The 25,521-nt window shown below is 42.3% G+C and overlaps 3 protein-coding genes across 3 annotated transcripts; 2 read left to right on the top strand and 1 right to left on the bottom strand.

Annotated features, from left to right (window-relative positions):
- Positions 1-1,824: 1,824 nt before the first annotated feature.
- LOC6527098 (neurotrimin) lies at positions 1,825-25,383 on the top strand. Its single transcript, XM_043206882.1, has 9 exons — positions 1,825-1,894; positions 6,242-6,348; positions 10,018-10,234; positions 15,179-15,337; positions 15,402-15,530; positions 15,596-15,746; positions 20,621-20,763; positions 22,230-22,394; positions 22,486-25,383. The coding sequence occupies exons 1-9, from the start codon at positions 1,825-1,827 to the stop codon at positions 22,680-22,682; spliced, it is 1,338 nt and encodes a 445-aa protein (XP_043062817.1). The 3' UTR covers positions 22,683-25,383.
- Positions 15,853-18,089, top strand: LOC6527099 (neprilysin). The gene has a single exon (XM_002088156.4). The coding sequence runs from the start codon at positions 15,855-15,857 to the stop codon at positions 17,883-17,885; it is 2,031 nt and encodes a 676-aa protein (XP_002088192.1). The 5' UTR covers positions 15,853-15,854; the 3' UTR covers positions 17,886-18,089.
- On the bottom strand, positions 18,099-20,271 carry LOC6527100 (membrane metallo-endopeptidase-like 1). Its single transcript, XM_002088157.3, has one exon. It carries the CDS (start codon positions 20,226-20,228, stop codon positions 18,162-18,164), a length of 2,067 nt encoding a protein of 688 aa, XP_002088193.1. The 5' UTR covers positions 20,229-20,271; the 3' UTR covers positions 18,099-18,161.
- Positions 25,384-25,521: the final 138 nt, after the last annotated feature.

Here is a 25,521-nt window from a genome sequence, read left to right on the forward strand (position 1 = left end):
GAAAGATGAACATGCCGGTAAGGTTATGACCTCTTTTGCGGGACTTAAGGCTAAGGCATACTCTTGTTTAGTTGAGGGAGAAGGAAATGACCCGAATGTATAAAAAAAATTAAAGGTGTAAAAAAATCTGTTATTAAGAGGCTGAATCATGTAGATTATATTGAATGTATTAAGTATAAAAAGACTTTTTATGGGTCACAGAGAGTAATTCGTAGTAGGTCTCACATTCTTTATACCGAAATTGTAAATAAAATTAGTCTTAACTATAAGGATGATAAGAGATATATTTCACCAGATAATTGTAACACTTTAGCCCACGGTCATTATAATATAGATAATATAATTAGCAGTAACTTTACTAATACTCAATAACAAAAAATTATTGTATACCCTTGTAAATTACAAAACAATACAGAAATGTAAATAAACAAAAACCAAATTGAATTTGAAATTATTTTATTGTGTTTGATTACTTAAGCATATCATTTACAGATATCCATGAGTTGTGGCTGGAGTCGAAACCGCTCCACTTTACAAGCACCTGATTCTTTTTTCTTTTAATTATTTTCTCTATTAGAAACGCATTTTTATCTTTTACTTTCTGAAGTTCCTCTTCATAAAATGAACCTTGAATAGGGTTACTCATATAATCTTCTATTTCATACGTTACAGGCCTTGTTGACTTAACTTTTAAAACTTTAAAAACTTCTGTAGTCCAATTAGGTTCATATCCCTTCATAAATACTCCCTTGTATTTACTTATTCTAACGAAATCCCCTACTGAAAATTTATGTTTTGGGAATATTTTTGGTATATTATATACTGATTTTAAAATGAACTCTTCATTTTTGACACCCACATCCACAGGCTTCATTTTAATAGTTCGATGATAAGAATTATTGTATTGATCTACAAGAAATTTGATTTTATGAATCCATTTATAGTCACCTTTCATACTGAACATTTTCCACATACGATTTTTTAGAGTTCGATTGAATCGTTCACATATAGAAGCCTTTAGGTGTGTATAAGTATGGTAATGATTTATATGAAATTTTGTCATTAATTCCCTAAAAGCGGAATTAAAAAACTCTTTTCCTTGATCTGACTGAATGTTCTTAGGTCTACATTTACTAGTTCTAAAAACAGTTTCCATTGCCTGTACCACATCTGGGGCAGACTTTGTCTTAACCGCTTCGGCGAACGCATACTTTGAAAACGTGTCAATAACGGTTAGTAAATATTTATATCCCTTATTTTCTTTACTAAATGGAATCATTTCAACCAAATCAATTTGCCATGTATCATTTATTCCTTTTTGAACGAATTTTCGACGTTTAAAATTTTTCCGAGCAGGCTTATGAATTTCATTAACAACTTGTTGTTTGCTCATGATCAGGATTTGATTTCTTTGAGTTACTTTTTATTATAAGACGTTGCTTGATTAGATAATAGTGATTGCTTATATACTAGTACATCCCGTTTTATTTCAACACGCATCTTTTTAGAAATTTCAAAACATAATCGAGTTAAATCTATTTGTACATCTTTATCATAGGAACCCTCCAAATCAGACAGTTGAATATCTAACTTTTGTAAGGATGCACACTTAGGAATTATATGTTTGTGATAAAGATAAATAACTTGTTGTCGTAATATGGAATTCCAGCACAAAAATGTGGTAAAAAAGATACCCAATCTTAATAAAGATCTCCAGGACTCACAATCGAACTCAATTTTGTTACCATATTGATTAATTACTAAAACGTACTGCTTATCTGATTTCCTAAATCTAAAATTACACTTTATTGAGGACATGCAAGGATGATCAATAATAGTATCTGGCATCAGGAAGTCATACTGGTCAAGTTTCAGCTGTATATATTCCTTATATGTGAGCAGTTGCATCCATTCGTCTTTATCAAATCCAACGTAATTGTTTTTACTTTGTTGCATCCAAATCATGGCCGAAAAATTACGAGAAGTTGACAGACCACATTTCAACTTTAAGTTATGACCAACATAATATTCGAAACCAAAAATAACTTCATGATCCTGGGTCTTTCGAGAAGATTTCATTCTTTTAGTTATGCACGTATCCATTGGCTTAGAGTGCTTTATTCAAACTAAAAGTATATTCTGATCTTGGCGGTATATAAAGGAGGAAGCCCTTCCAAACTCACCCTCAGTTGATTAAAAAGTCTCAACCAATCATCATGAACACTGTAGATCGAAATTCAAGCATTATAGTAGACTTTCAATATTTACTTGGAAACAACAAACAAGTTTTTGTAAAAGAGTTAGCGTTTATGCCGGCCGGAACTGTCATACCTAATTACTTTCATTTTAAACCACCATTTAACATTAAGGAATTGGATAATGAAACTCTTAAGCAACAACATCTTAATCATCAGAAAATAAACGGATTGGACTGGTCAGCTGGAGATATTCCGTATACATGTCTTGAAGAAATACTTTCACCGCTAAACAAATACCGTACAGTTATCGTTCGTGGTGAAATTAAGAAAATCTTTTTAAGCAAGTACTTAACAGCCAACATAATTGATATAGATATTGGAAAAAGTTTAACTCAGCTACCCAATTTTTTTACCAATTGTAGAATACATAAGAAAAAACTTCCACTTCGCTGTTCATTAAATAATTTGTTTAAGTTATTTGTATTCTTAGAAAACTCGAATTATGAAATATACAGTAATGGTGACACATATGTCTAAACTTAAATAAAAAATAATTTGTAAACCATTTAGATCGTCTACTATGGATTCCGTTAAAAAGTTGTTTGGTAATAATCCTGAGAAAAAAGGATACTCTCGACTTATATATTGTAATTATTGCGGATCTGATACGCATTTCGAGAAGAACTGCGCCAAGAAACGCGACCAGGAAAATCAAAAAAAAGCATAGTATATGTACAATAAATAACGGAAAAATATACATTTTATAGTTTATCTTGTATAAAATAAATCAGTGAATATACATTTAAAATGTTTCGACAATTTATACATCCTTACACAATGTTAATTTGCGGCCCTTCAGGATCGGGAAAAACAACATTTCTAGAAAATCTGATAAACAAGAAGAATGATCTTTTTAATGTTTCAATTGATCGAATTATTTGGTGTTATGGGGAGGAGACTGCTAAGCCAAATTTTAATAACATTGAATACTTTAAAGGAGTTCCTGAAACTATCGAAAATGAAACTAATGAGCCTATTCTCTTGATATTGGACGATTTGATGATGGGAGCCTTTAACAAAAATGTATGTGAACTCTTTACTAAAGGTTCCCACCACCGAAATTTATCTGTTATTGTTGTTACTCAAAATATATTTCACAAATCATCGCATACCAGAGATATCTCACTTAACACTAAATATATAATTGCATTTAAAAATCCCCGTGACAAACTGCAATTTCAATGCCTGGCAAGACAAATTTATCCGGAAAACCCCATGGAGTTATTTAGAATATATAAAGAAGTAACAGAACAACCACACGGGTATTTACTTATTGATCTTACCCAGGGAATAAACGATCTCTTGAGATTTAGATCAGACATTTTTAATTCGGAATATACAGTGTGCTATTCTGACGAATATGGTTTACAAAAAGAGCCTAAATCGCTTGAAAGCGAACAAACATATATTGTATGTTCTCAAAAGGGCCAACAACAAACTACGGAAGGCAATTATAAGCAATGGTGATAATGAGCTGGTAAAAGCAATAGTAGAAATAGTTTTAAATACATTACGAGGAAATCATAAAGTCAATAAAGCGCATCTAAGTGCTTTAAAAAGGTATAAAAATGCATTGCGATATATTTCATGTCCAAAGCGTACATTAAACTCTAAGAGAAAAGTCCTAATTCAAAAAGGTGGCTTTTTACCATTCTAATTAGTTCGTTGCTTTCAGGAATTTTTGGAAAAATTTTAAAAAATGATCAAAAATAAGCATAATTTAAATAAAGTAATTTTAATGAACCCGAATACCTTACAAAAATTACTTAATAATGATCGAGGGAATGAATTAATAATACAAAATTTTACCAATTCTAAATAATAACAAAATAAGTGATTTTGATAAATGGATTAGGATTCGTCAAGAACTAAGTTTCTATCAAATAAAAAACGTAGTAAATCATGGAATACTTCAAATGAACAAAAATCATACTTAAATTCAACGAGAACAGCTGAATCTCAACAATAGAATCGATTGATATAAGTCCTAACACTTCAAAATTAAATTCAAAGTTTTCACCGAACATGTCGGAGCTTTCGGATTTACCTCAAAAAACTGATGAAGAAGATTTTAAATCAAAAGAAACTGCTAAGTTATTACCTCCAGAAAGTGATGATGAAATTCCAAATAAAATTATCAATAAACGAAAGATAAGAAACACTTCGTTTTCAGGTGATAAAGATGATATAAAAAAACAAGCAGTAGTAAGAGTAAAGCTTACTGAAAAAACAACGCAGGTTAAGAGAAAAGTTAAATAAAATTAAAGCAACGGAAACATTACCATATCAAAATTTAAATTATATAACAGGTCGTGAAAAATTGCGAAGATCAACTAGAAAAAATTTAGTGCAAATAGGGAAAAACAAACTTAATTGGATATCTTACCAATAGCAGAAATTTAAATATAAAAATGAATTATGTAAATGATTTCTTTATTACATTGCTCAGTAATGACTCATTGAATGTATTTCCTGATAATGTAAAGTGTGCATTTACAAACATTGTAAATATCTCCGAAGACATGAATGATGACTGGGAAGTAGGCATTACAGATATGTATCTGAATAATTATATTAGCAAAACAACTGCAAAAGAAACAATTTATCTGAAGAAACAGAGTTTGTGAGTTTAGTAAATGCTGAAACATTTAGATATAAAAACGTCGCTGTCGAATCGAAAATATCTGAATGTGGATTGATTTTTATTTACACTGACATAATTAAACCCAGGTCTGTTGGTAGTATGAGACCCCGATGTCTTCGTGTATTGCATTATAACGGAAAAGAAAAAAATATTCATATTAAAAATATTGAATATTATCCTTTGGATATATGGTCTCCAAATGAAATCTCAATATTAATTACTGATTCAAGTGGATATAAAGTACCTTTCGAGACTTCAGCAGTGCCGATTTTGTTACTCTTCACTTTAGAAAAAGGAGAAGGTCAAATCTATAAATAATACATACTCAAATAATGCTTACTTAGAACAACGCCGCCCAAAGCGTCGGCACAGTCACCTTCAACATGATCCGGGACAAGTGCAATGAGCTCAGATGAGCCGGTACTGACAATTGGTCCTTTAACATTACAATAAACCCATATCTGCTACTTAAATGCTGGCAGTTTCATACATTTTATCATACAGTTCCTTACACTAATATCTTTCATTGAAGACAGGGCCTGGGCTGCAATTGACAGAGTTTGAAAGGACAAGTTTCACAAGATAATTACATTTTCCCAGTTCCTGCGGTTGTCGGCTGCTTTTAATATCCGTCTGCCGCATCTGATTTCGCTTAAGTATCGTCCAGGAACACCTTTCCACATCTTCAGGTTAAGCGGACAGGAACTTCCTTTTGCCGCATTATGCAGATGTTGCCGTTGGTGTTGCTTGTCCTCCTGCTGTTGCCACTGCTCGTTGTTTATCTGATGCTGCCAGGGCTCCAAGGATTTGGCTCCTGCTCCGGCTCCTGCTCCTGATGCAGCTGATGCTGCAGCTCCCTGGCTCCCTGGCTTGTGGTACCGATGGGCCTTCAGACTAATGACTGCTGCTGCCGCTGTCGTTGGCCAAAGCCGGCTAATTAATTGTCGTCGTTGCAGGTGATTAGAACTTAAATGAGTTGCCGGTGCAGCAGAAGTTTCCGTGGCACACAGTTAGCCGTCAGAAAAGCGACGACATGGGAGGATAGTCGTCCCAAATTGGCCGTGTTATGCAGTTGTCCTGTGGTGATACTATAGACCAAGTGCGGAACTCGATATTCTGAAAGGGTTTGAACACAATCATCATATATTTTGTCACAAACTCACAAGTTGAAACCTACTTCTGCTTGTATCTGCCTATGATTAAGATTCTTCTTCTCAAAAAAGTTATAAAAAGAATATGAATATACAAAATATAAAATTTTAAGCGTATATATTATGTAGTTTAATGTTTTCGTTATCATAATATGTTACCAATCCCCACTGTTTCATTTTATTTGCAGTCATCAGCGAAGATCCCGAGTTCACGGACGTGATCGAGAATATTACTGTGCCCGCGGGGCGTAACGTAAAATTGGCTTGCTCAGTCAAGAACCTGGGATCCTATAAGGTAAGAGCAGACTAAAGTGGCAATTTATGTAAGCTTAAATAAAAAATGTAGCATTTGGCTTTTCAACCCAAAATGCACAGCGTCAAGTTGCTGGCCAAAAAGGATAAAGAGCGAAGTTAATTTTCGCCGCGACTTTTGGTTTGCGCTGAAATAAATGCTCCACCGCCAATCGATTCGAATAGTTGGTGCGGGTGTGGGTGTGGGTGTAGTTGTGGGTGTGGTGCTAATGCGAAGTGGACACTGCTCCATCCAGCTGATCAATATTCATTGTGTGGTGCACACTTTTGGGCGGCGCTCGGGGTGCCTAGAAGAATCCACCGCATCGCAACGCTCTGCCTTGTGGCTCAGCCGACAATTTAAATTTGCATCCAATTGAATTTCCATAATGTGCGTGCGACCAAAACGTGCATAAATTTCATTCTCGACTTTCGCCTCAACACTCGGCTTGTAATAATTTTTATGTCTCTTAAGTTCGGCATGTGCGACCCTCGCCCCAACCACCCACAACCTCCCACAACCTCCCACAACCACCCATTACCGCACAAACTACGCCCGCCTCCGCCCAGCCATTCATCTCCAGGTGCTATCCTCATTGGCCTCAGGTAAGCTCAAAAGTTAACCAGCGAGGACCGCTTGTAGCTGCAATAAAACGTGACTTTGCATGCAAAATAGTTGCCTAGCGAGTGGGTGGGCCACCCCCTTCCGCCCACCGCCCATCGCCACGGCACATTGGCTTCAGCACAAACAGACAGGTAGCCGGGAATTGATTTTAAGCCCTCGGCGGGTATAACCACTTTTCCACCAAACTGGCCACTCAAAAAAGGAACGTGTATTAACAGCAAACAAGCAGTTTAATGTTCCAATGAAAGTTGTTCATCGATGTACTAAAAAAATATCTGTTGTGCGAGTGGTTGTCGGAATAATTCACATGTATAGTACAACAAAGAAAACACATATTTTAGTTATTCAATATCAATATTGGCTTTAAATCCCACTTTTTGCAAATATATTTATGAAATATTTTCTTTTTGCGGCTGCAGCTCTTCACTCTGTATTCCACCTGAAAATGTGTTGCAAATTAACTTAACACTCATACATCAAAATATTTTATATGATGGAAATTGATTTGAAATTTTACAAGCACATCAGATAGGGCATACGCACTTCGATATACTTCGTGTTTCAAAAACTTTCAGTACTTCTTGCGCTGCCAAATATTTGAGCTGCGTGAAAATTAACTCGCGTAGTTCATAAGCGTTTTTTTCACACGTTTACTCCCAAATTGTTAATGTCGAGCAAGTAGATTTTTATTAGCTGAAGCCCTTTAGCTACCCATACCCATTTCCCCATTTTCCCATTTCCCATGGCACTACGTATTGTCCTTGTTTGCATTTCAATTTTAAACGCCTACACAAACAGTCGAAAAACTCGCACACAGAGCCGAACTAACAACAATGCCAGTAACATGAGCATAAGTTTACTTTGTTTATGTTGTTGCTTGGCCCCACTTTCAACCCTATGCGCCCCCTCCCACCACTCCACCCACTCCGCCCCCACAGAACATAAACATTTTCAGGCATAATAAAGTTTGTTTATTTTTGCTTCGGCTACAAGTTTTTCTACTTGTTTTCTTTTTTAGTTTTTACTTTAAATTTTATGACTTCATTTAGTATTTTCTATGGCAGGCGTCGTCGGCTAGCGGCAAGGAATTTTGGTTGGCTGGCAAGAGTTGTGCCATTACGCAAATTGCAAATTGGTCATTTTGTTTGTCGGCTTCTATCGAATCGAGCCATCAGCATGTGTCTGAGACAAGTGAAAGCTTCTGCTCCATGAAAATGAAGATAAACACAAAAGAGCTTGCAGCTCTTCCCAAATAAAAAACTGCTTTAATGGATATCGTGGATATTCAGCTGCTCTGCTTTAAGTGAAATATGTGGTGGCACAGTGGCCGGGTAGATTCACTTACGACGGGGCTTGCTCAGTTAACGAAATATACCTTTTCCATATTATCACCTTTTACAAAGGGTAGAGGGTATTTTAGTTTACTGATGTGGCCGCTCTTAAATCCGCCCGTCTGTCCGTATGTCTGTCCGTAAGTCTGTCCGTAAGTCTGTCCGTAAGTCTGTCCGTAAGTCCGTCCGTATGTCTGTCCGTAAGTCTGTCCGTAAGTCCGTCCGTACGTCTGTCTGTAAGTCCGTCCGTACGTCTGTCTGTAAGTCTGTCCGTATGTCTGTCCGTACGTCTGTCCACAAGTCTGTCCGCTGTATATTCAAGTGATGCCGACCCACCCAATCTTACTAATACTATTTTGCATACATATGGCAATGACCGTGTAACTCAAATTAGCAAAACTTTCAAATTGGGACCAGCATAAGTGCTGGTGCCACTAATAGTAATCTTCTGGGCACAGCTCATGCCATTTGCTAGCCATAAATGGACTAAAATATGCGTGAAATTTTAATGGCAGCTGGTGCTTGGCCTGTGGAAAAGACTTTTAAAAGTCGCAATGTTACACAACCGCCCAAAAGTCTACATTGCCTTGACTTTTACTCGAAAATCGTAAAATAATTTGGTCAAGAGTCGCACTGTGGCTGCGCCTGCCTTTAGGAGAATGGAGGGGAACTTTTGATGGCCTAACATGGCGTCTAATTAAATTTGTTGGAATGGCCTTTAAGCAAGAGCTTATAATAATACATTTCAAATTTACTTGCAAACTCAAGCAGATTTTGCTGGCTGCAACTTAAAGCAAACTTTCTAATAACTTAAATCCACTCAGCAATTCAATTCTATAGATTCTAAGTCCACTATCTTACCGTCTGGCTGATAAACGTGGCTACATTAATTCTTCCATTCGATTCTACTTTGAGCAACAGCATCGCAAAACTAGCATTTGCAGTCCTGACTTTTAATATGCCAAAGTCAACGGCGCCGAAATGTAAAATAAGCAAATTTGATGGCGACTTCCTCGCCGCCTTGTCTCCAATTCCCGCTCATCGTCTATGGGGCTGCACGTTTTTCCCTGGCAGACGTTGAAAAATTAACCGATATCAGTCCACGTTTGCCATCCACAATCCTTCTTGGATGCTTCTCCTTTCCTGTGGCGCCCCTTCGGCTGATGTTGATAGTGCAGCGTTTCGGGATATTACATTCAATCCCCTTTCGTCGACGCCACTGGGCGAGCAGCGCCCACCATTACCATGGCTTCCCTGACACTTCTTTGGAATTTATCATTGAAATGGCATCGACCTTCTTTGTTACCCGCGCTCGGCATGTCTCAGCCAATGCGTTGGGTGCTTATATTTGCATAAATTGCTTGTTGTTCTCAGCCCCTGCCACCCCATCTGTTGGACGGAAACGAAAACTATTGATGTTGCATAAGCGTGTGGGTGAGCATCCTTCTCCCTTTGCTAGAGGTTCACGCTGGTCTGCGGATCGGCTGTGACATGTGGAAGAAGTTGAGAACCGAATGCGGTCGTTAATCCTTCATTGAAATTGATGATGATGGCCCAAAGTTTGGCCAATAAAAGCGTTGACAGCTTGTCGTCAAATGACCCACACATACATGTGTTTGGCGAAGATGCCGCAGTTGGTTGGCATCCATCATAACTTGGTCCATATCAACGCGTTGAATAATTACGGTTTTTTGTTTTTTTTTTTTTTGGTTTCCAGGTCGCGTGGATGCACTTCGAGCAGTCGGCCATTCTCACAGTTCACAACCACGTGATAACGCGTAATCCGAGGATTAGTGTCACCCACGATAAGCACGACAAGCACCGCACCTGGTTCCTGCATATCAACAATGTCCAGGAGGAGGACAGGGGCCGATACATGTGCCAAATCAATACGGTCACGGCCAAGACCCAGTATGGATTTGTCAAAGTAGTGGGTAAGTCTTCCACTGGTTGTGGTCCATCCACGTTCTTTGCATTTTTCATTCCATTTGCCAAAACTGTCGGAGGATATTAGTTTACCGGTCTCTTTCCGTCCCTACTCTACTTTTGAGCACCACATGAATAGGGTGGTTTGGATCTATAGATCGTGAGAAGATAATAAATAATTACATAACAACCAATATTTAAAACCAATAAAATTATTAAGATCTTTGAAAGGAATGGACAAACTACAAGGAAGTGCTGGAATTTTTGAACAAGTTCCGCCTTTCAAGTTGACAAATCAACATCATCCGGCTACTGAACGCCACTGGCACTGGCACAGTCCACGTCCACGTTCACATCCTATTCCACAGAAGCCTTTATTGCCTCCTGCAGGGTCGAATGGGCATGGACATGGGCGATGGGCAAGGGCAATGGGCAATGGGAAATGGGCGTGCCTCGGTCCATTCGCATAAATCAGTTTTTGTGGCAAAACTTGAAAAATATGTGCGCAAACAAATGGCAACGGACGATGAAGTGAAATGGACGGGGAGAATCAGCTCAGCAGGCAGTCCGTGCAACAGTTTGGGCCCAGAGCAGAGTGCCACAGTGGCAACACAGACACACACACACACACACAGACACAGGAGACACATACATATGTATATGCACGTAGACACGGGAACAGACACAGACATCGCATGGAAATGCAAGGACACATATGCTGCACATAGTGGGATTTGAGCTTAGGTCCTTTTTGAAGGAGAAGGTTCGGCAACGCCGTCTGTCGTGACTGGAAACACCCATTACTGAAACTTAATGAATGCTTCTGATTCTTCTTTGTATTTCTGCACTTAACTTAGGAGAGGTTTCTTTCTTTTAATCGTATGCAGCACAAACTTGCCAAATTCTAAATTTTTAATGTTAGACCACTAGGCGACCTTAAACAAATATTTGTATATTTTTCAGTTTGGTATTATAAACACAGATAGAGTTCTATAGTAAAAGCCACTTACCTAAATGTTCCAGAGTTTTCAGAAAGTTCGTAAAGCCATTTTTCATAAAACATATTAGACAGTAATCCCAATTCAATTCGGTTAAATCTCGTTGACAAATTAAAAGTGCAGCATTGAGCATAAGCCAGATTTCAGTTGATCGCACTTTTTGCATGTGCAAAGTAATGAAACTTTGTTAAGCCTAATTTCCCAGGCCAATTTAAATCGCATATTGGGGTTCATGCGGCGTACGCCCTTAAAACTTTTGCAGGTATGAAAATGGCTGCGGCATATTTCAAGCATTTTTTTTCATGCCTTCCACATTTGTGGCTCGTTTTGTTGGCTCTGTCCAGAGCGACCAGAGCTGTCATAGTAGCATTTTTTGTGTTTTTCTTTTTTTTTTTTTTTGGTCCTGGTAAATTTGCCTTGCATTTTTGCCGGCCCAGAACTTTTGCCACATCAGCATGTGGCAAGAATACATATGTGTGTGTCTGTATCTGTGTGGACGATAACGTGCGTGAGTGTGAGTGCGGCGAAAAAGACACAAAAAATTGCGACAACGACGGCGTTGGCCAAAAAGGGTTAACCGGAAAAAATTGTTAACAGTTACAGTCGCTCTGGTCACGCCGCATCAAATGGCCAAGACGCGTGCTGCGTGTTATATGAGCATTTTACAGCACCGTCGCCTGCTTAACGACCTTTTAAAAGGCATAAGGCATTAAGCCGCAAAAATGACAGAAACAATTGCCTGTTCAGAGCTTTGCAGTTTGCCAGTTTAATAGACAGGTTAGGGCCCTTTGCCATTTATAAGCCGTACTTCCTAAAGCCAGCTAAGATGGGGCCAATGATGTGCCGTCAATTGGCCAAAAATGTGTCCATAAAAGATCGCATATTGCATCATTCAAATGAAATCAAACAATTTTCATTTACACAGCAAATCGAATTAATTGCTACAAAACTAAATGGTGCGCACTGGTCTAAATGAAAATCGGAAACACCAGCCAGCGCAACTCGATTTAACAGAACTAAACAAGAGGCACGTTTATGTTTCAGCACCTCGACTACCCGATACCTACTACTCTGAAAATTGAATGTGGAGGAATTTGTTTTTGTTTTTTGAACCAATTATGAACCTAATTTCTATGTTATTTTGTGACTTTGGAAATTGTTTAAACTTGTTTAAACTGTACCCTATTGTATTGGTTTGGAAAAACCTTTTTTTTTTTGCCATGTAACGTACTTTTCAAAAAAAGCAATCCACTGCCGCTAGTAACAGGTACAATGCGAAAGAAAAACGCAATAAAAACATAACATACTCTTAATTACATTTAGCGACAAACATAAAACGAAATTAAAATGTTGCATTTGTCGAGCGTAGATGGGAAAACAAACCTGAAAACGTTGTCGTCGTTGTCGGGCAAATGAGTAAATAAATAAATTTATTTTTGGTAGTGCAACATTTGTGAATTTAATTTGCTGACTCGAATGCAATGCGCGGAATAAAATCCACAGACATCACGGAGGCTACGCAGAAATTTGTGGCTTGAGCATGCAAAAACAAACATTAAATGCGTCCGAATTTATGGCCCATGCACACAGAATGCATTTAAATGCGCCGGCGATGGCGATGGCAATGGCGATGGCAATGGCGATGGCGATGGCAGCCTGCTGTTGTCCATCCTCTGATGCTGTGCCGCCTGATACAAACTGGGCACGGAGGAGCAGGAGCAGGAGCAGGTCCAGTACCAGTACCAGGAGAAGGACCCCCATAGCTGCTCCCCTGCTCCTGCTGCCAAATTACCGCACATTGCGAAAGTAGCAGCAAATGCAGCTTGTAACCGTAGCGAAATAACAAACACCAACAATTACGAGCTGGACGAGAATGAGGACGAGGATGTGGACATGGATGTGGATGTGGATGTGGCTGTGGAGACGGGGTGTACCCTGCGCGGCTGCCGCATACATATATTCTCATTTATGTTCACATAATGAGGCCATTTATTAAATTCAATTATTTTGTTGACATCGGTGCCGTGCAGAAGCATTATTACAATGTGCTAAGGCAACAAATAATGGGAATAGCCGCTAAATTGTGCTCCAAAAAATAGGCAACAGTATCTAATGGACATTACCTTAACCTGGTCATAAGCACATGAGGTGTTTATTTGCACTAAGATATAACTTCACATTGCAATGTTTAGAAACGATTACCGTGACACTTCTGATAGTTAAAAACATTATTTTAAAAGTAGCAAAAGAGAACATGAAGCAAGATAATCAATACAGCAATAAAGCTTTCTAATTCAAAGTAAAACACGTCAAATGAACATTAATTATTCTTATCTTGTGTCATTATTGTTTTAAGCCAGCAAAAGTCCATAAATAAAAACTTTCCAGGCAAACACATCAATTAAAAAGTTTAAAAAGATTCTGCAGCATGTGATGGTTGTCATAAGTGCCAAAAGCCAAAAACACCAATTGACGCTATATGTAAGAAGTAAAAGAAATTCGTGTACACTACTGCACTACTAATTAAATTTCACATGCACTTATGTATCTCGAGGAAAAAGTTTTTTGGTTTAGGGTCCAGGTCCAAAGTTTCCGCTATGTCGGCAGCTGCGAAAAATATCAATAAGAAACTAATATGTCAAAAGCAAGGGAACAACATCTGCTGGGTCACCAAGTTGGGACACTTTTTTCATCGTGGTTCTGTCCTGGCTCTGTCCTGGTTCTGTCCTGGTTTGTCCGGCGATTAGCACATCAAGCGTTTATTAATAGCATGAAATAAAGCTTGGGCAAAAAGTTTTTGGTCATTATTGGGCATGAGAAAAGAAAGGTAAAAGGGCGAAACTTTTCAAAAGTTTGTTCTTTTAATTACGCTTTTTTCCCCTACGGTTGCCATAGTTCTCGGATGAGAAAAGTTCAAACAGGGCTATTTTCCTTATGAAAGGCAACTTTTTTTATGTCGACAAGATAACCTGGCTATTAATGTTAATCCCGACGTGGCAATGATACGTGGACAATATATATTTATTGCCTTACGGCCTCCAATTCCATCAATTAAAAACGTGTGCCGAAACCCAGACATTTGCTGACCGGACTGGCATTGATTAGCTGTCGAATTCAGAACGAATGGCGACAGGTCGCTGCAAATACGTGACCTCCCATGGAAGACCTGGCCTTGACCCCCGGAAAATTGCAGGACGAATTACTGGCAGCGCATCAAATGCTTGAAAATGGAAAAATTCATGTATTAGGCAGCTTCAGAAATGTAGAATTCGAAGTTTCAATCCCTGTCAATGCTAATCATTGTGCATGGCCAGATGTAAAGCCACTACGGCATGCTGTCCATTCCACGACCCTTTCCACGCTTCCTTCTGATTTGCATAGATTTTTCATTAAAGATTTTCAGGGATTTTCGACGAAATACAAAAGAGTTCCTCCGGCGATTGAAAAAATCCCTCAAACAAAGTGAATGGCAGGGGAAGTGAATCTGATGACAACTTGATGAAGGTTGCCGCATCGATTTTTGAATTAACAGAATGACTCCTTATTTCGCCAGGAGCAACGGATTTCGAGTCTGAATCTGGATGCAAAGCTAATTAGGCTTAAAGTTACGCACTGACTGTGAGTAGAACAAGAACTCACTGGGAAGTGAGCGCATTGGAGTCAACAATGCGTGAAATGTTCCTTTTTTTCCACTTTCCCACTACCTTGGGGATGTCCGACATGTCTGGGTATCTGCTACCACCCAGCTATTCGCATTACAAGTGCTTCTCGTTGAAAGGGTATTCCCAAGTCTCTGCAGTCCTAGGAGTGTTTTTCTTTGCTTTCTTGGCAACGACATTTCCATGAAAGTGGAACTTTTCACTTCTGTCCTTTGCATTTGAATCAAGCTTTGCACGTTGCAATGTAGTTTTGGGTGAAATACTCCCCTAATGTCCCCCTCTCGTTCTCCTGTAGTGCCGCCCAATATAGACGACGCCCTGACCTCCAGTGACATCATCGTGCGCGAGGGCGATAACGTTACGCTGCGCTGCAAGGCGAAAGGTAGTCCGGAGCCGACCATCAAGTGGAAACGCGATGACGGCAATAAAATCGTTGTCAACAAGACGCTCGAGGGTGAGTCCAAGCCCAGTTCTTTGGCCAGCCTTTTGGGATGTCATTTATCCTGAAATCCTTGCAGTGCACGACTTGGAGACGGACTCCCTGGAGCTGGAGCGGATTTCGCGACTACACATGGGCGCCTATCTGTGCATCGCCTCGAATGGAGTGCCGCCCAGTGTGTCCAAGCGCATCAAAGTCAGCGTGGACTGTAAGTCCATTGATATTCTTACTTGGGTTGGGTTTTATTATAATGACATTCTTATTTCCTACCAGTTTCGCCAATGGTCTGGATACCACATCAGTTGGTGGGCATTCCCATTGGATTCAACATCACGCTGGAGTGCTTCATCGAGGCGAATCCCACATCACTTAACTATTGGACGCGCGAAAACGATCAAATGATCACTGAGTCATCAAAGTACAAGTAAGTTGTTGTCATCGTGCTATTGTTTATTCACCTCTCTCGATTGAGGATGTTTCGGGTTATCTTTTGGGTGAATTATCAGCTGTGGGCACATTATATTCCGCTGATATGGCGACGTTTCGCGACCAGTCGCTAGAATCCCAAGAATCTGGGATCTCGACTCAGTTTGCAATGGGTTGGATTGCCTGCCTGTTGATCGCTTCCATTTGCGCTGCCACCACAGCCCGCAATGCCGAGTCACATGCCAACTCATGGCTGATGAGCAACATACTCAGCTACGTGGCGGAGGATTCCAGTGCGTGCGACAACTACTACCAACATGCCTGCGGCAAGTACGCGGCGCGCCACATCAACGATCCCTTTACGGAGATCACCCAGATGCTGGACCACAAGTTGAACGGAAACCTAGTCCAGCTAATGGACGAACTGCACCAGCGCTCCCAGGCACCTGGCTTCAACAAGTCCAGTGTGGAAGCCAAGGCACTGCGATTCTACCAAACCTGCCGTGAAGCTCCAGAGAGTACACGCAAGATGCAGCACTACCTTAGACTAACTTCTCCTGGCGAGGCAATCACATGGCCCCAGTTCGCGCCCCGCGGCAAGCCCTGGCCCAAGGATCACTTCAATTGGATGAAGGCCTTGGGCCACCTATACCGCTACAGGTTTACCAATGTTCTGATGAACGTGTTGGTCGTACCGAGCGTTAAGAACAAGAACCAGTTCATACTGGACCTCAGTATGCCCAGTCTTGAAGGGGACTCGCAGCACCTGGGCAGCTTTCTCAATACCTTCGCCACTCTTAATGCCATGGGTGTGCCGACGAAAAGCTTGATACCCCTTGCACGGAAGATCAGAAGTCTGGAGACCGTAATACGGGTCCTAACCGAAGTGGACGACGATGATAATACCGAGACTTTGACTTTGCGCCAGTGGGAGTACCAAACCGGCTACGCGTGGCAGGATTTCATCGAGTCCATAGTTGGCCACAGTGTCTCCAATCGATACTTGGTGCAGACCCAAAACGTAAAGTACTTCACGGCCCTTAAGCGCCTGATGGACTCCACAGACGCCGAGGTGGTGGCCAACTATATTATGACCCGATTCGTGCTCTACCTCGTGGGTGACAGCATGGAAAGCAGTGAGCCCATTGAATGCGTCAAGGATGTGCGCCGCACCATGAACCTGGCATCGGACCTGCTCTACAAGGAGCGCTTCCTTAATCCGGCGACCCTTCAGCAGTACACCCAGGAAGTTACACAGATCTTTGACCAGTTGCGCCGGCAGTTTCTATTGCAAATCGGTGAGAATCGCCTTGGGCTGACCAGGGAGCAGAGCAGAATGGTGGCCACCAAGGCTCAGCATGTCGTGCTCAACATTGGCAACATGCCAAAAGGACGTGATCATCGTAACTTTGTCAGCCGGCACTATGAGGATCTAGTGTTTCCACTCGCTGATTTCGACTACGCACGGGAGCATCTTAACCTGCTGGAGTTCCGCACCAGAAAGAAGGTTTTACAACTTGACCAACGTGCTCCGAGTCCCGAGGAGTTCTTTTACATGGCCGAACCCAGCACGGCCATGAGCTCCAGTCCCTACTATCTAATGCGGCAAAACGTCATCGTGGTGCCACACGCAATTCTGCAGGAGCCATTCTTTGCAGCGGATAGCCATGACATATTCAAGTACAGCCTGCTGGGATTCGTCCTTGCCCACGAGTTGATGCACTCCGTCGACACCACGGGTCTTCACTTTGACGGTTACGGGAATGTACACGAAATCGGCCCGCAAATATCCAGTTCGCCGCGATTCGAGGCGGGACTGGAGTGCCTGAACCGGAACAATACCCAGTATCTGGACGAGCGCATTGCAGACATTGCCGGACTGGATCTGGTCTATTCCACCTACTTTCAGAGCAACTTGCAGAGAAGTCAAACCGATTTTACCACCATTCCGCCGCAACAAATCTTCTTCCTCAATCTGGCGCAGTTCTTCTGCGGCGACGGTGATCCAATGAACTTCGTTGACCACGACAACGACCAGATGCGTCTGCATCAAATGCTCAATGGGTTCCCTCCATTCCACCAGGCTTACGGCTGTCCAGCGAAGAGTAATCAGCCCGAAAAGTGCCAGCTGTGGTAACAAGTTCCCAGTTCCGACCGATTCAACTTGTCCTACATTACCAAAAAAAAGAGTATCGGACCTTTTGATACCCTTCGGACATGAATACAAAATCGATCTTTGAAAATTAAAATCAAATTGTGTATAAAACTAATTAAACAATAAATTAAATGGATCTGAAGTTTACTACCTCATCGACCAGATACATTCACTCAGCGTTTAAAACACACTTGGTTGGGTGAGATTCTATTTATTCATAACTGGATCCTGCGATGTCCTGAGATAGCGGGAGAACCACTACCAGATGCGGCACCGCTGGCTGGCCTGCATCTTGGCCTTCTTGTCGCACCCGAACTCCCTTGCGAACTCCTCAAAGTTGGCCAGCGTCTGCATCACACGCAACTCATCCGCGGCGTGCTTCAAATGTGCCTCCGACTGGGAACGCGGACTGAGCACTGGTGTCCGGCCGCAAAAGAACTGGGCGAAGGTGATGAAGAATAGCTGCCGCTGGCTGAACTGCGGCATCAGAGGATCCCTCGGCTCCCGCTTGTCCCGCACCCCGAAGAAGGTCTCATAAGCCAGCCGCAGGGCCACAAAGTCGGCCAGCTTTTCGTCGATCCACTTGGAGCCGGTGGCCATCTGCTGCTGCAGACACTGCAGCCCCTGACGGAACTGTCGACTGGCGCCGATCTCCTCCACGGGTCCCATGATATTTCCCAGGCCATCGTAGTCCATTCCGGACATGTCGAAGCCGTGTGCCAGTTCGTGGGCCAGCACGAATCCCATAACGGCGTGCTGCTGCAGAGCGCTGATGTTTCGGTGCCAGATGGGCAGCTGGAGCAGACCGTGGGGCACCAGGACCAGATTGCGGGGTCGCACATACAGCGGTGACGAGTTGCTGGCCTCCCAGCTTTCGGACAGGTAGCTCAAGTTGCTGCCCGTGGAATTGGCGTAGTTTGTTGCGTTCATGGAGAGCAGATCGTGGTTCGCCTCTACGCGTTGGCGCAGCAGGACCAGCTGGTTGCCGTAGAAGGAGTGGCCGCTCAGGTCGACGCGGACGTGGTACTGCTCCACGTCCTCCACTTCCTCCGGCTGAAAGAAGCCCATCTGCAGGTGCGCAGCGCGAAGCTTCTGCTGCAGGATGTGCACCAGAGGTGGCGATAGTCTCATCCGGTTCTCAGCCAAGATCTGGCCAAAACGCACCTTCAAGCGCTGGAACAGGGAGCGAACGTAGGACTCGGATTCCGGGTCGGAGAACTGCTGGCCCACCAGCCAGCTACTGGCCAGGGGCATGGACCTGCGGAGGGCGGCCACGCACTCACCACGTGAGATGTCCGCGGGACCCTGCTGCTTGAGGAAGGCCAACCACTTGAGCATGATGTAGCTGCAGACGGTGTCCGGGCTCTCCGATTCCACCAGGTCGCTGAGCGCCCTGAGGTACGGAATATTCTCGATGATCAATGTGGAGCGCAGATCCAGCTCGGAGTCGATGCGCACCTGGCGCATAAAGGACAGCCACCGTAGCTGGGGCAGATACGAGTCCAAGTAGCCCAGCTGCATTTCTCGCGGTCCTTCGTCGTCCTCCAGTTCCTGCAGGCGGTGCAGCTTCCGCTCAAAGTCGTCCACCTGCCGGGCCAAGCCGTTGGCCGTGCGCTTGGTCTGCCCGATGTCCAGGAGCAGCTCGATCATGGCTCCTTCACCCGTGGGCTGCGTATCCTGGCGACTCGGCTTGTTCACATAGATGCTGTAGTTGCTCGAGTCATCCCATCGGGGCAGGACCTCCTCCCGCAGCAGCACTCCGTTCAATCCGTGCAGACGCAGTCGCCCCAAGGTGGTTATCCAGTCGAACTGCTCCGGACGCCAGCCGCGACCCACCGATGGCCACTGGGTGGAGTTGCTGGGCGGCAGGAGCTGCAGGTACTTCTTCAGGTTGTACGGCTTAAGGCGCTTGCACGAACGGTAGTAAAGTCGCATCTGCTCGAGGATCGAGGAGTCAGAGGACTCGAAGGAGCTGTCATTCCTTCGCCGCAGCAGCAGCTCCAGCTTGCGGTTGACGGCGTGGTCTATCAGTCCCAGGGTATCGGTGGGCAGCAGCTGACCTTGGTATCGCTGCCGATCCCTGGCCCAATCCCGGTCGCGCTGGGAGTGCTGCTCCTGCTGCTCCTGCTGCTGGATCTGCCAGTTGCCGCAGGCGTACTGGTAAAAGTTCTCGCAGGGACGCGCCTTCGTGTCCATGTAGCTCAGCAGCTGCGCGGCCAGCATTTCCTGGACGCTCTGGGGGGCGTTGGTCTGGCGACAGGCGGTGGGCGTGGTGCGCCAGGCCAGCGAAAATATGAGCCAGGCCACCAGGCTGAGCTTCAGCATGATGGTTTCGACTGTGACAAATTGCAACTGGCCGGACTACGACGATTCGCCCGGATCGCGGAGACTGCGGACTAGAGCAGGCCATCGCCTGTCAGTCATCATCGTGGGAGTAGCAGTGGATCCTAGCTAAGTGTACACACCACACTAAATGTAGGATATAATATTACTTAACTTTAGATCGGATCTTCAGCACCTGAAGCCACTGTACTCTGTCGGCTAGGTCGCATTTTGATTAGACATAAGTGCGCGCTTATCAGTTTCACCTTGGCCTTGATACCCGATTGTGGGCTGTGGGCTGTGGGCAGTGGGCTGTTGTGGGACTGACCCACAATGAGCACAATGGCTGTCATTGAACTTGCCTCACGCTGATGCCTCCGCCTCTCCACTTTCAGTACCGAAACCATACCCGGCCATCCGTCGTACAAGGCGACCATGCGGCTCACGATTACCAACGTTCAGAGCAGCGATTACGGCAACTACAAGTGCGTCGCCAAAAATCCCCGGGGCGACATGGACGGCAACATAAAGCTCTACAGTAAGTGACTAGGCTATATGTGTTATTTATACCCTTTGATATTGCGCCACAGTCGCAGCTAAACGCATATTTACAACCCCACCACTGTAAATGAATATGGGCGCCAGTATTTTTCGGGGGGCTTTAAACTCAAAACTCCAACAGAGGACGCACATTGGAAGTTTCATTTTGTATGATTTCGAAGTTCCTTTCCTTTATAAGTACTTATAATACCCTAATACCCTTTTATATACAGCATTAGGTTAATATACTTATTAAGAAAATGACGCGTTTAATTTCTTCTCACAGACCTTTTTGATTTATCCCTGCTCCGTTAACGGGGCGTATGCGCAATCCTCACGACCGGCAATTAGAGCCACTGCAGGGTCAATAAAGTGTCAATATTGTGTCAATTTGCTAAATTACTCCCCAGTCACTGTTTGGACCATTAAAGCACAGCTCGGCAGCAGCGATTCCGATTACAAAAGTTCATAAAACAAAATAAAATGCCCGCTTGCTCGTTGGTGGTGGAGAGGTACACAAAAGCCAACAAGCCCACCAAGCCCCCAAGAATGGCGAATGTGAAAAGACAACTTAATTTATATATACACGGTTTTCATTCTGGTGCCACAACAATGGGCAGCCCATCGAAAAGTGGGTGTCGTTCTACCAATTAAAGGTAACAATGGCCGCATCGATAATAGAAGGGGCAGCTGCGACAATGAGAACAATGAACCTGTGACAATTTTATTGAGTGGTCAGGAGGCGATACAGTCGCAGAAAGGCGCCATCAACATGGGCATGGCGCAGTGGGGTATAGTTTCGTGATTCCCAGCCGCGGCACAAGGCCAAGTGTCAAGCCCAATAAATTTCCTCTACAAATTGTCTTCAATAATGCCAGCGAAGGGCAGCCAGTCGAGAAAAAGAGCCGGGAGTTGGGAATCCCCCGGGGAAAAGGGCCAAGAAATTGAAAAGAATCGGGAAAGGTGCGGGGAAGATGCGGGCTGGGGCAAAGGGATTCCACTGAATTTACGATGGCTGATAAGTGAAGACAATTCGGCTGGGAAACCGAAAATATCTGTTTAGAAATCGAGCAGGACTTTGGCGCTGATGGGCTGCACATTTTTGGGGCGGGACTGGCTTATAACTCACAGTTAATTTAAGTTGTTTATGGATTGTTTCCGCTTCAGCAATCCACTTTTATCCGGGATCGTTTTTTGCCCAGACTAACCCTTTATTTGAATTACTACACTGCTCAAATAATGCAATGAAAAACGTAGTGTGCTTAGCTAAGTCAAACATTTCTAAATTTGCGCTTTGGTACTCTCTTCAAGAACAACAAATGTATCAGAGAAAGTGATTTTCGCTTGCATGTAAAGTTACACTTTCCTTATCTATCTAGCTACTTGTTTGTAATGCTAATGCGTCAGCTTATATTCGTTGAATCATTTCTAACGATTATGTACCTCGTGTTTTTCTCCGTGTAGTGTCCAGTCCGCCGACAACACAACCGCCACCCACAACCACAACGCTGCGGCGGACGACAACAACCGCGGCGGAAATCGCACTGGACGGCTACATCAACACGCCGCTGAATGGCATTGGCATTGTGGGCGAAGGACCCACAAATTCGGTGATTGCGTCCGGCAAATGTGAGTAGTGCCCAGCGAATGCTGGGAATGGGATGTTGATGTTTGGAGAATGAAAACGTTGCACATTTTGGTTATCTGTTATCTGTTGCAGCGAGCATTAAATACCTATCGAATCTGAACGAGATTGACAAGTCGAAGCAGAAGCTGACGGGCAGCAGCCCCAAGGGATTCGACTGGTCCAAGGGCAAGAGCAGTGGGAGTCATGGCATCCTAGTGGCAACCAGTTGGCCCCTCACCTGCTGCATCCTCGCGCTCCTCGCGCTGCTGGCGAGGCACTCTTGTGGTTGAGAATTATGCGCGATTTCCATTTTCCATTTTAATAAAGTGCCATTACAAACTGTCGAAATGAAAGGTGTACGAAGCCGATGCATACGATTAGCCATAACAACAGTGTAATTAATTAAGCGAATTGCAATTTGCAAACGTTAACGAAGTCTCTAAAGTCCCCCTCTGCAGCCCATTAATATTTGATTGCGTTCGGTGCCGAAAACCACAGCATGTTATTAGGCAAACAAAGGTACCAAATTAATGAACCTCGCATATTTGTTTACAACTCGTTCGGCAGCACTCTTAAATATTTTCTACACATTCGGTTGGTTCAAAACTACCTCAGGGAAATAAGTATATGTGGATGCATTTTTTTCCAAAAAAGTATACTTTTAACAAAGTGAATCCGGTCAAGCTTTTTTTTAATTTATAGGCCTTTTGAACCGCTAACAGAATATATAATAATAAGACATAGTTTAATGGAAACTTATAAATATATTTTATTAAATTTAACAAGTCTTTAGGAAATAAGTATATGTGTATTTTTCATTTGGTTCTCTTAATCTTATTAATTGTTTCTGTATTCAATTATTGTTTTTTATTTTAGTAATTTATATGCTTTCCCTTAGCCATAAGAAGCTTATGAATGCGATTTGGCATAGAGTCTGCTAAATTTTGGAGAGTTTCATTGCTTATTAGCTCCCACTCTGCAACCAAAACGTCTTTTAATTGTCTGATATTGTCAAACTGCCGTCCATTCTTATAAATTCTTGCTGAAAGAATTCCCCAGAGGTCCTCAATAGGGCTTAAGTCCGGACTAATCGCTGGCCACTCCAGAAGTGGTATAGATTTTGAAGAAAAAAATGTTTTTGTAGCACGTGATGTATGGATTGGAGCGTTGTCCTGCTGAAAAGTCCAGTTATCGGCGTAAAGCTCCGTTGCAAAGTCTATTAATTCTTCTTCCAGCAACTGGGTATATATCTCGGAGTTTGTTTTGGTTGGAATAAAACAAATGCGAGACTTTCCTGCATATCCAAAAGCAGCCCAAACCATCAGTGATCCACCGCCAAAGTTCCTTTTGTGTCGTGTCTCTCGGGGATGTCGTAAATCACGCCAATACTTATGACACCCATCTGGGCCATCCAAATTCCACTTTTTCTCATCCGAAAATATAACACTGCGGAATTCTTCGGTCCAAAATTTGTATTTTTCGGCAAATGACAAACGTGAGCTTATGTGACGTGGTAGTAGCATTGGCACAGGCACCCGAGAGCTATATTTAACCGTCTTATTTTCTGCCAAAAGCTGATGAACCCGTCTCCTAGACACTTTGAGCTTCAAATGGCGCTTAATGTCGTTACAAGACATTTGCTTGTTAACAGCTAGACGCTTAATCTCGCGCTTGCACCTCTCGTCGATGGTACTGGGTCTGCCACTGCGTTTGGCTTTTCCATAAGATTCCACGTTTTTTAAGAAATTTGCAACCGTATTTGGATGTCTCGAAACTCTGGAAGCTATTTCAGAAATTTTGGCGCCACTTTCGCTCAAACCCATAATCAGACCGCGCTCTTCGGCAGACAAGTGTGTTCCACGAGGCATTCTTAGAAAAAAACTGCATTTTTTATAGTGTTACAAGCGATTAATTGATTACTTACATATTATTTTTGTGTAATTAATTTATTTTCTTTAGAATACAGTCAATTAACACCAATTTACTCGATCCAAATAACACGCTGATTGACAAATGCGCACAAGCTTTTGTGTTCACATATACTTATTTCCTAAGAAAAAAAAATCGCGGCACACAATTTTTCTATAACGGTGCTACGAATTGTGAGCAAAGAAGAATTTTGCATTTGCATTGTAAGAACAGAAGGCAAGAGTAGAGTATTGCATACCAATAATAGATTAAAAGCTACGATTATAGAAGATATAGGCTCATAAACAGTAAAAATAATCATACACATATACTTATTTCCCTGAGGTACTATCAGTTTACATCTATCGGCGAGGGTATGCGCATAATGTTGCAAAAAGCATTTCAGCAAAACAAAACCCAAATACATAAATCCCGGTTAGTTAGAAATAAAACCAATTAATTTACATAAACAAGTGGAAAAAATATACCCTTCAAACGATGCCAAATTGTTAAAAAGAGCGCACTCACCTGCAAGCAAACTGTAAATAAACGCGTATATGCATGGATAAAACCCAAATGCAATTGTAAATTATGTACTCGTTATAGGCATTAGAAATGGATGTTCATTTGTACGAGAGTAGGCATCAAACCATTTAAAAACTAGATACTTGACAGGAAAAAGAAAGGCTTAAATACTCTAAAGAAACCAGGCACCTAAAATGCATTAATCAAAAACCATTAACCTAAATAAGTAAATAAGCAAATATGAGATACGAATATTCACGATTGAAGCGACAACTGTTGATACATAATTTAGTTAGCTGATCAGTTTTAATAAGGGTTTACATTTGAGAAATAATCGAGTTGCCATAAAGCCAAATCCAAATATGTAAGTTCTAAACTACTCATACAGAAATATATATATATATATATTTAAATACCTACATATATCATAGGCCTTAGTTTGTGTTTCTTAACGATAAGAGTGATAATGTATATTTATTAACTTGCTCCCCGAGCGGAACAAACAGGCACTGCGAAAGAAACAAATAAAATATCTATGTATTTGGGATTGCTTCTTAACTCTAAGACGCCTTTTATTTCAGCGATCTCATTGCGATTTTCCACAATTTAACAATCAAATCAAATGTTTGACATCCGCACAAAAATAACTATTATTCACAGGATAAAAAGTTTATTTTGTAAATGCCGAAAGGATGT

Source organism: Drosophila yakuba, chromosome 2L (assembly GCF_016746365.2).
Source record: "Drosophila yakuba strain Tai18E2 chromosome 2L, Prin_Dyak_Tai18E2_2.1, whole genome shotgun sequence".
Classification (NCBI taxonomy): Eukaryota; Metazoa; Arthropoda; class Insecta; order Diptera; family Drosophilidae; genus Drosophila; species Drosophila yakuba.

What these genes read in the sequence shown, in the direction of transcription:
- LOC6527100 (XM_002088157.3), bottom strand. Translation starts at nt 20,228, where the DNA reads ATGCTGAAGCTCAGCCTGGTGGCCTGGCTCATATTTTCGCTGGCCTGG.
- LOC6527099 (XM_002088156.4), top strand. Translation starts at nt 15,855, where the DNA reads ATGGCGACGTTTCGCGACCAGTCGCTAGAATCCCAAGAATCTGGGATC.
- LOC6527098 (XM_043206882.1), top strand. Translation starts at nt 1,825, where the DNA reads ATGATCAATAATAGTATCTGGCATCAGGAAGTCATACTGGTCAAGTTT. An exon ending in AGAACCTGGGATCCTATAAG is followed by an intron (nt 6,349 to 10,017) that starts GTAAGAGCAGAC and finishes TTTGGTTTCCAG; the next exon opens with GTCGCGTGGATGCACTTCGA. An exon ending in TGGATTTGTCAAAGTAGTGG is followed by an intron (nt 10,235 to 15,178) that starts GTAAGTCTTCCA and finishes GTTCTCCTGTAG; the next exon opens with TGCCGCCCAATATAGACGAC.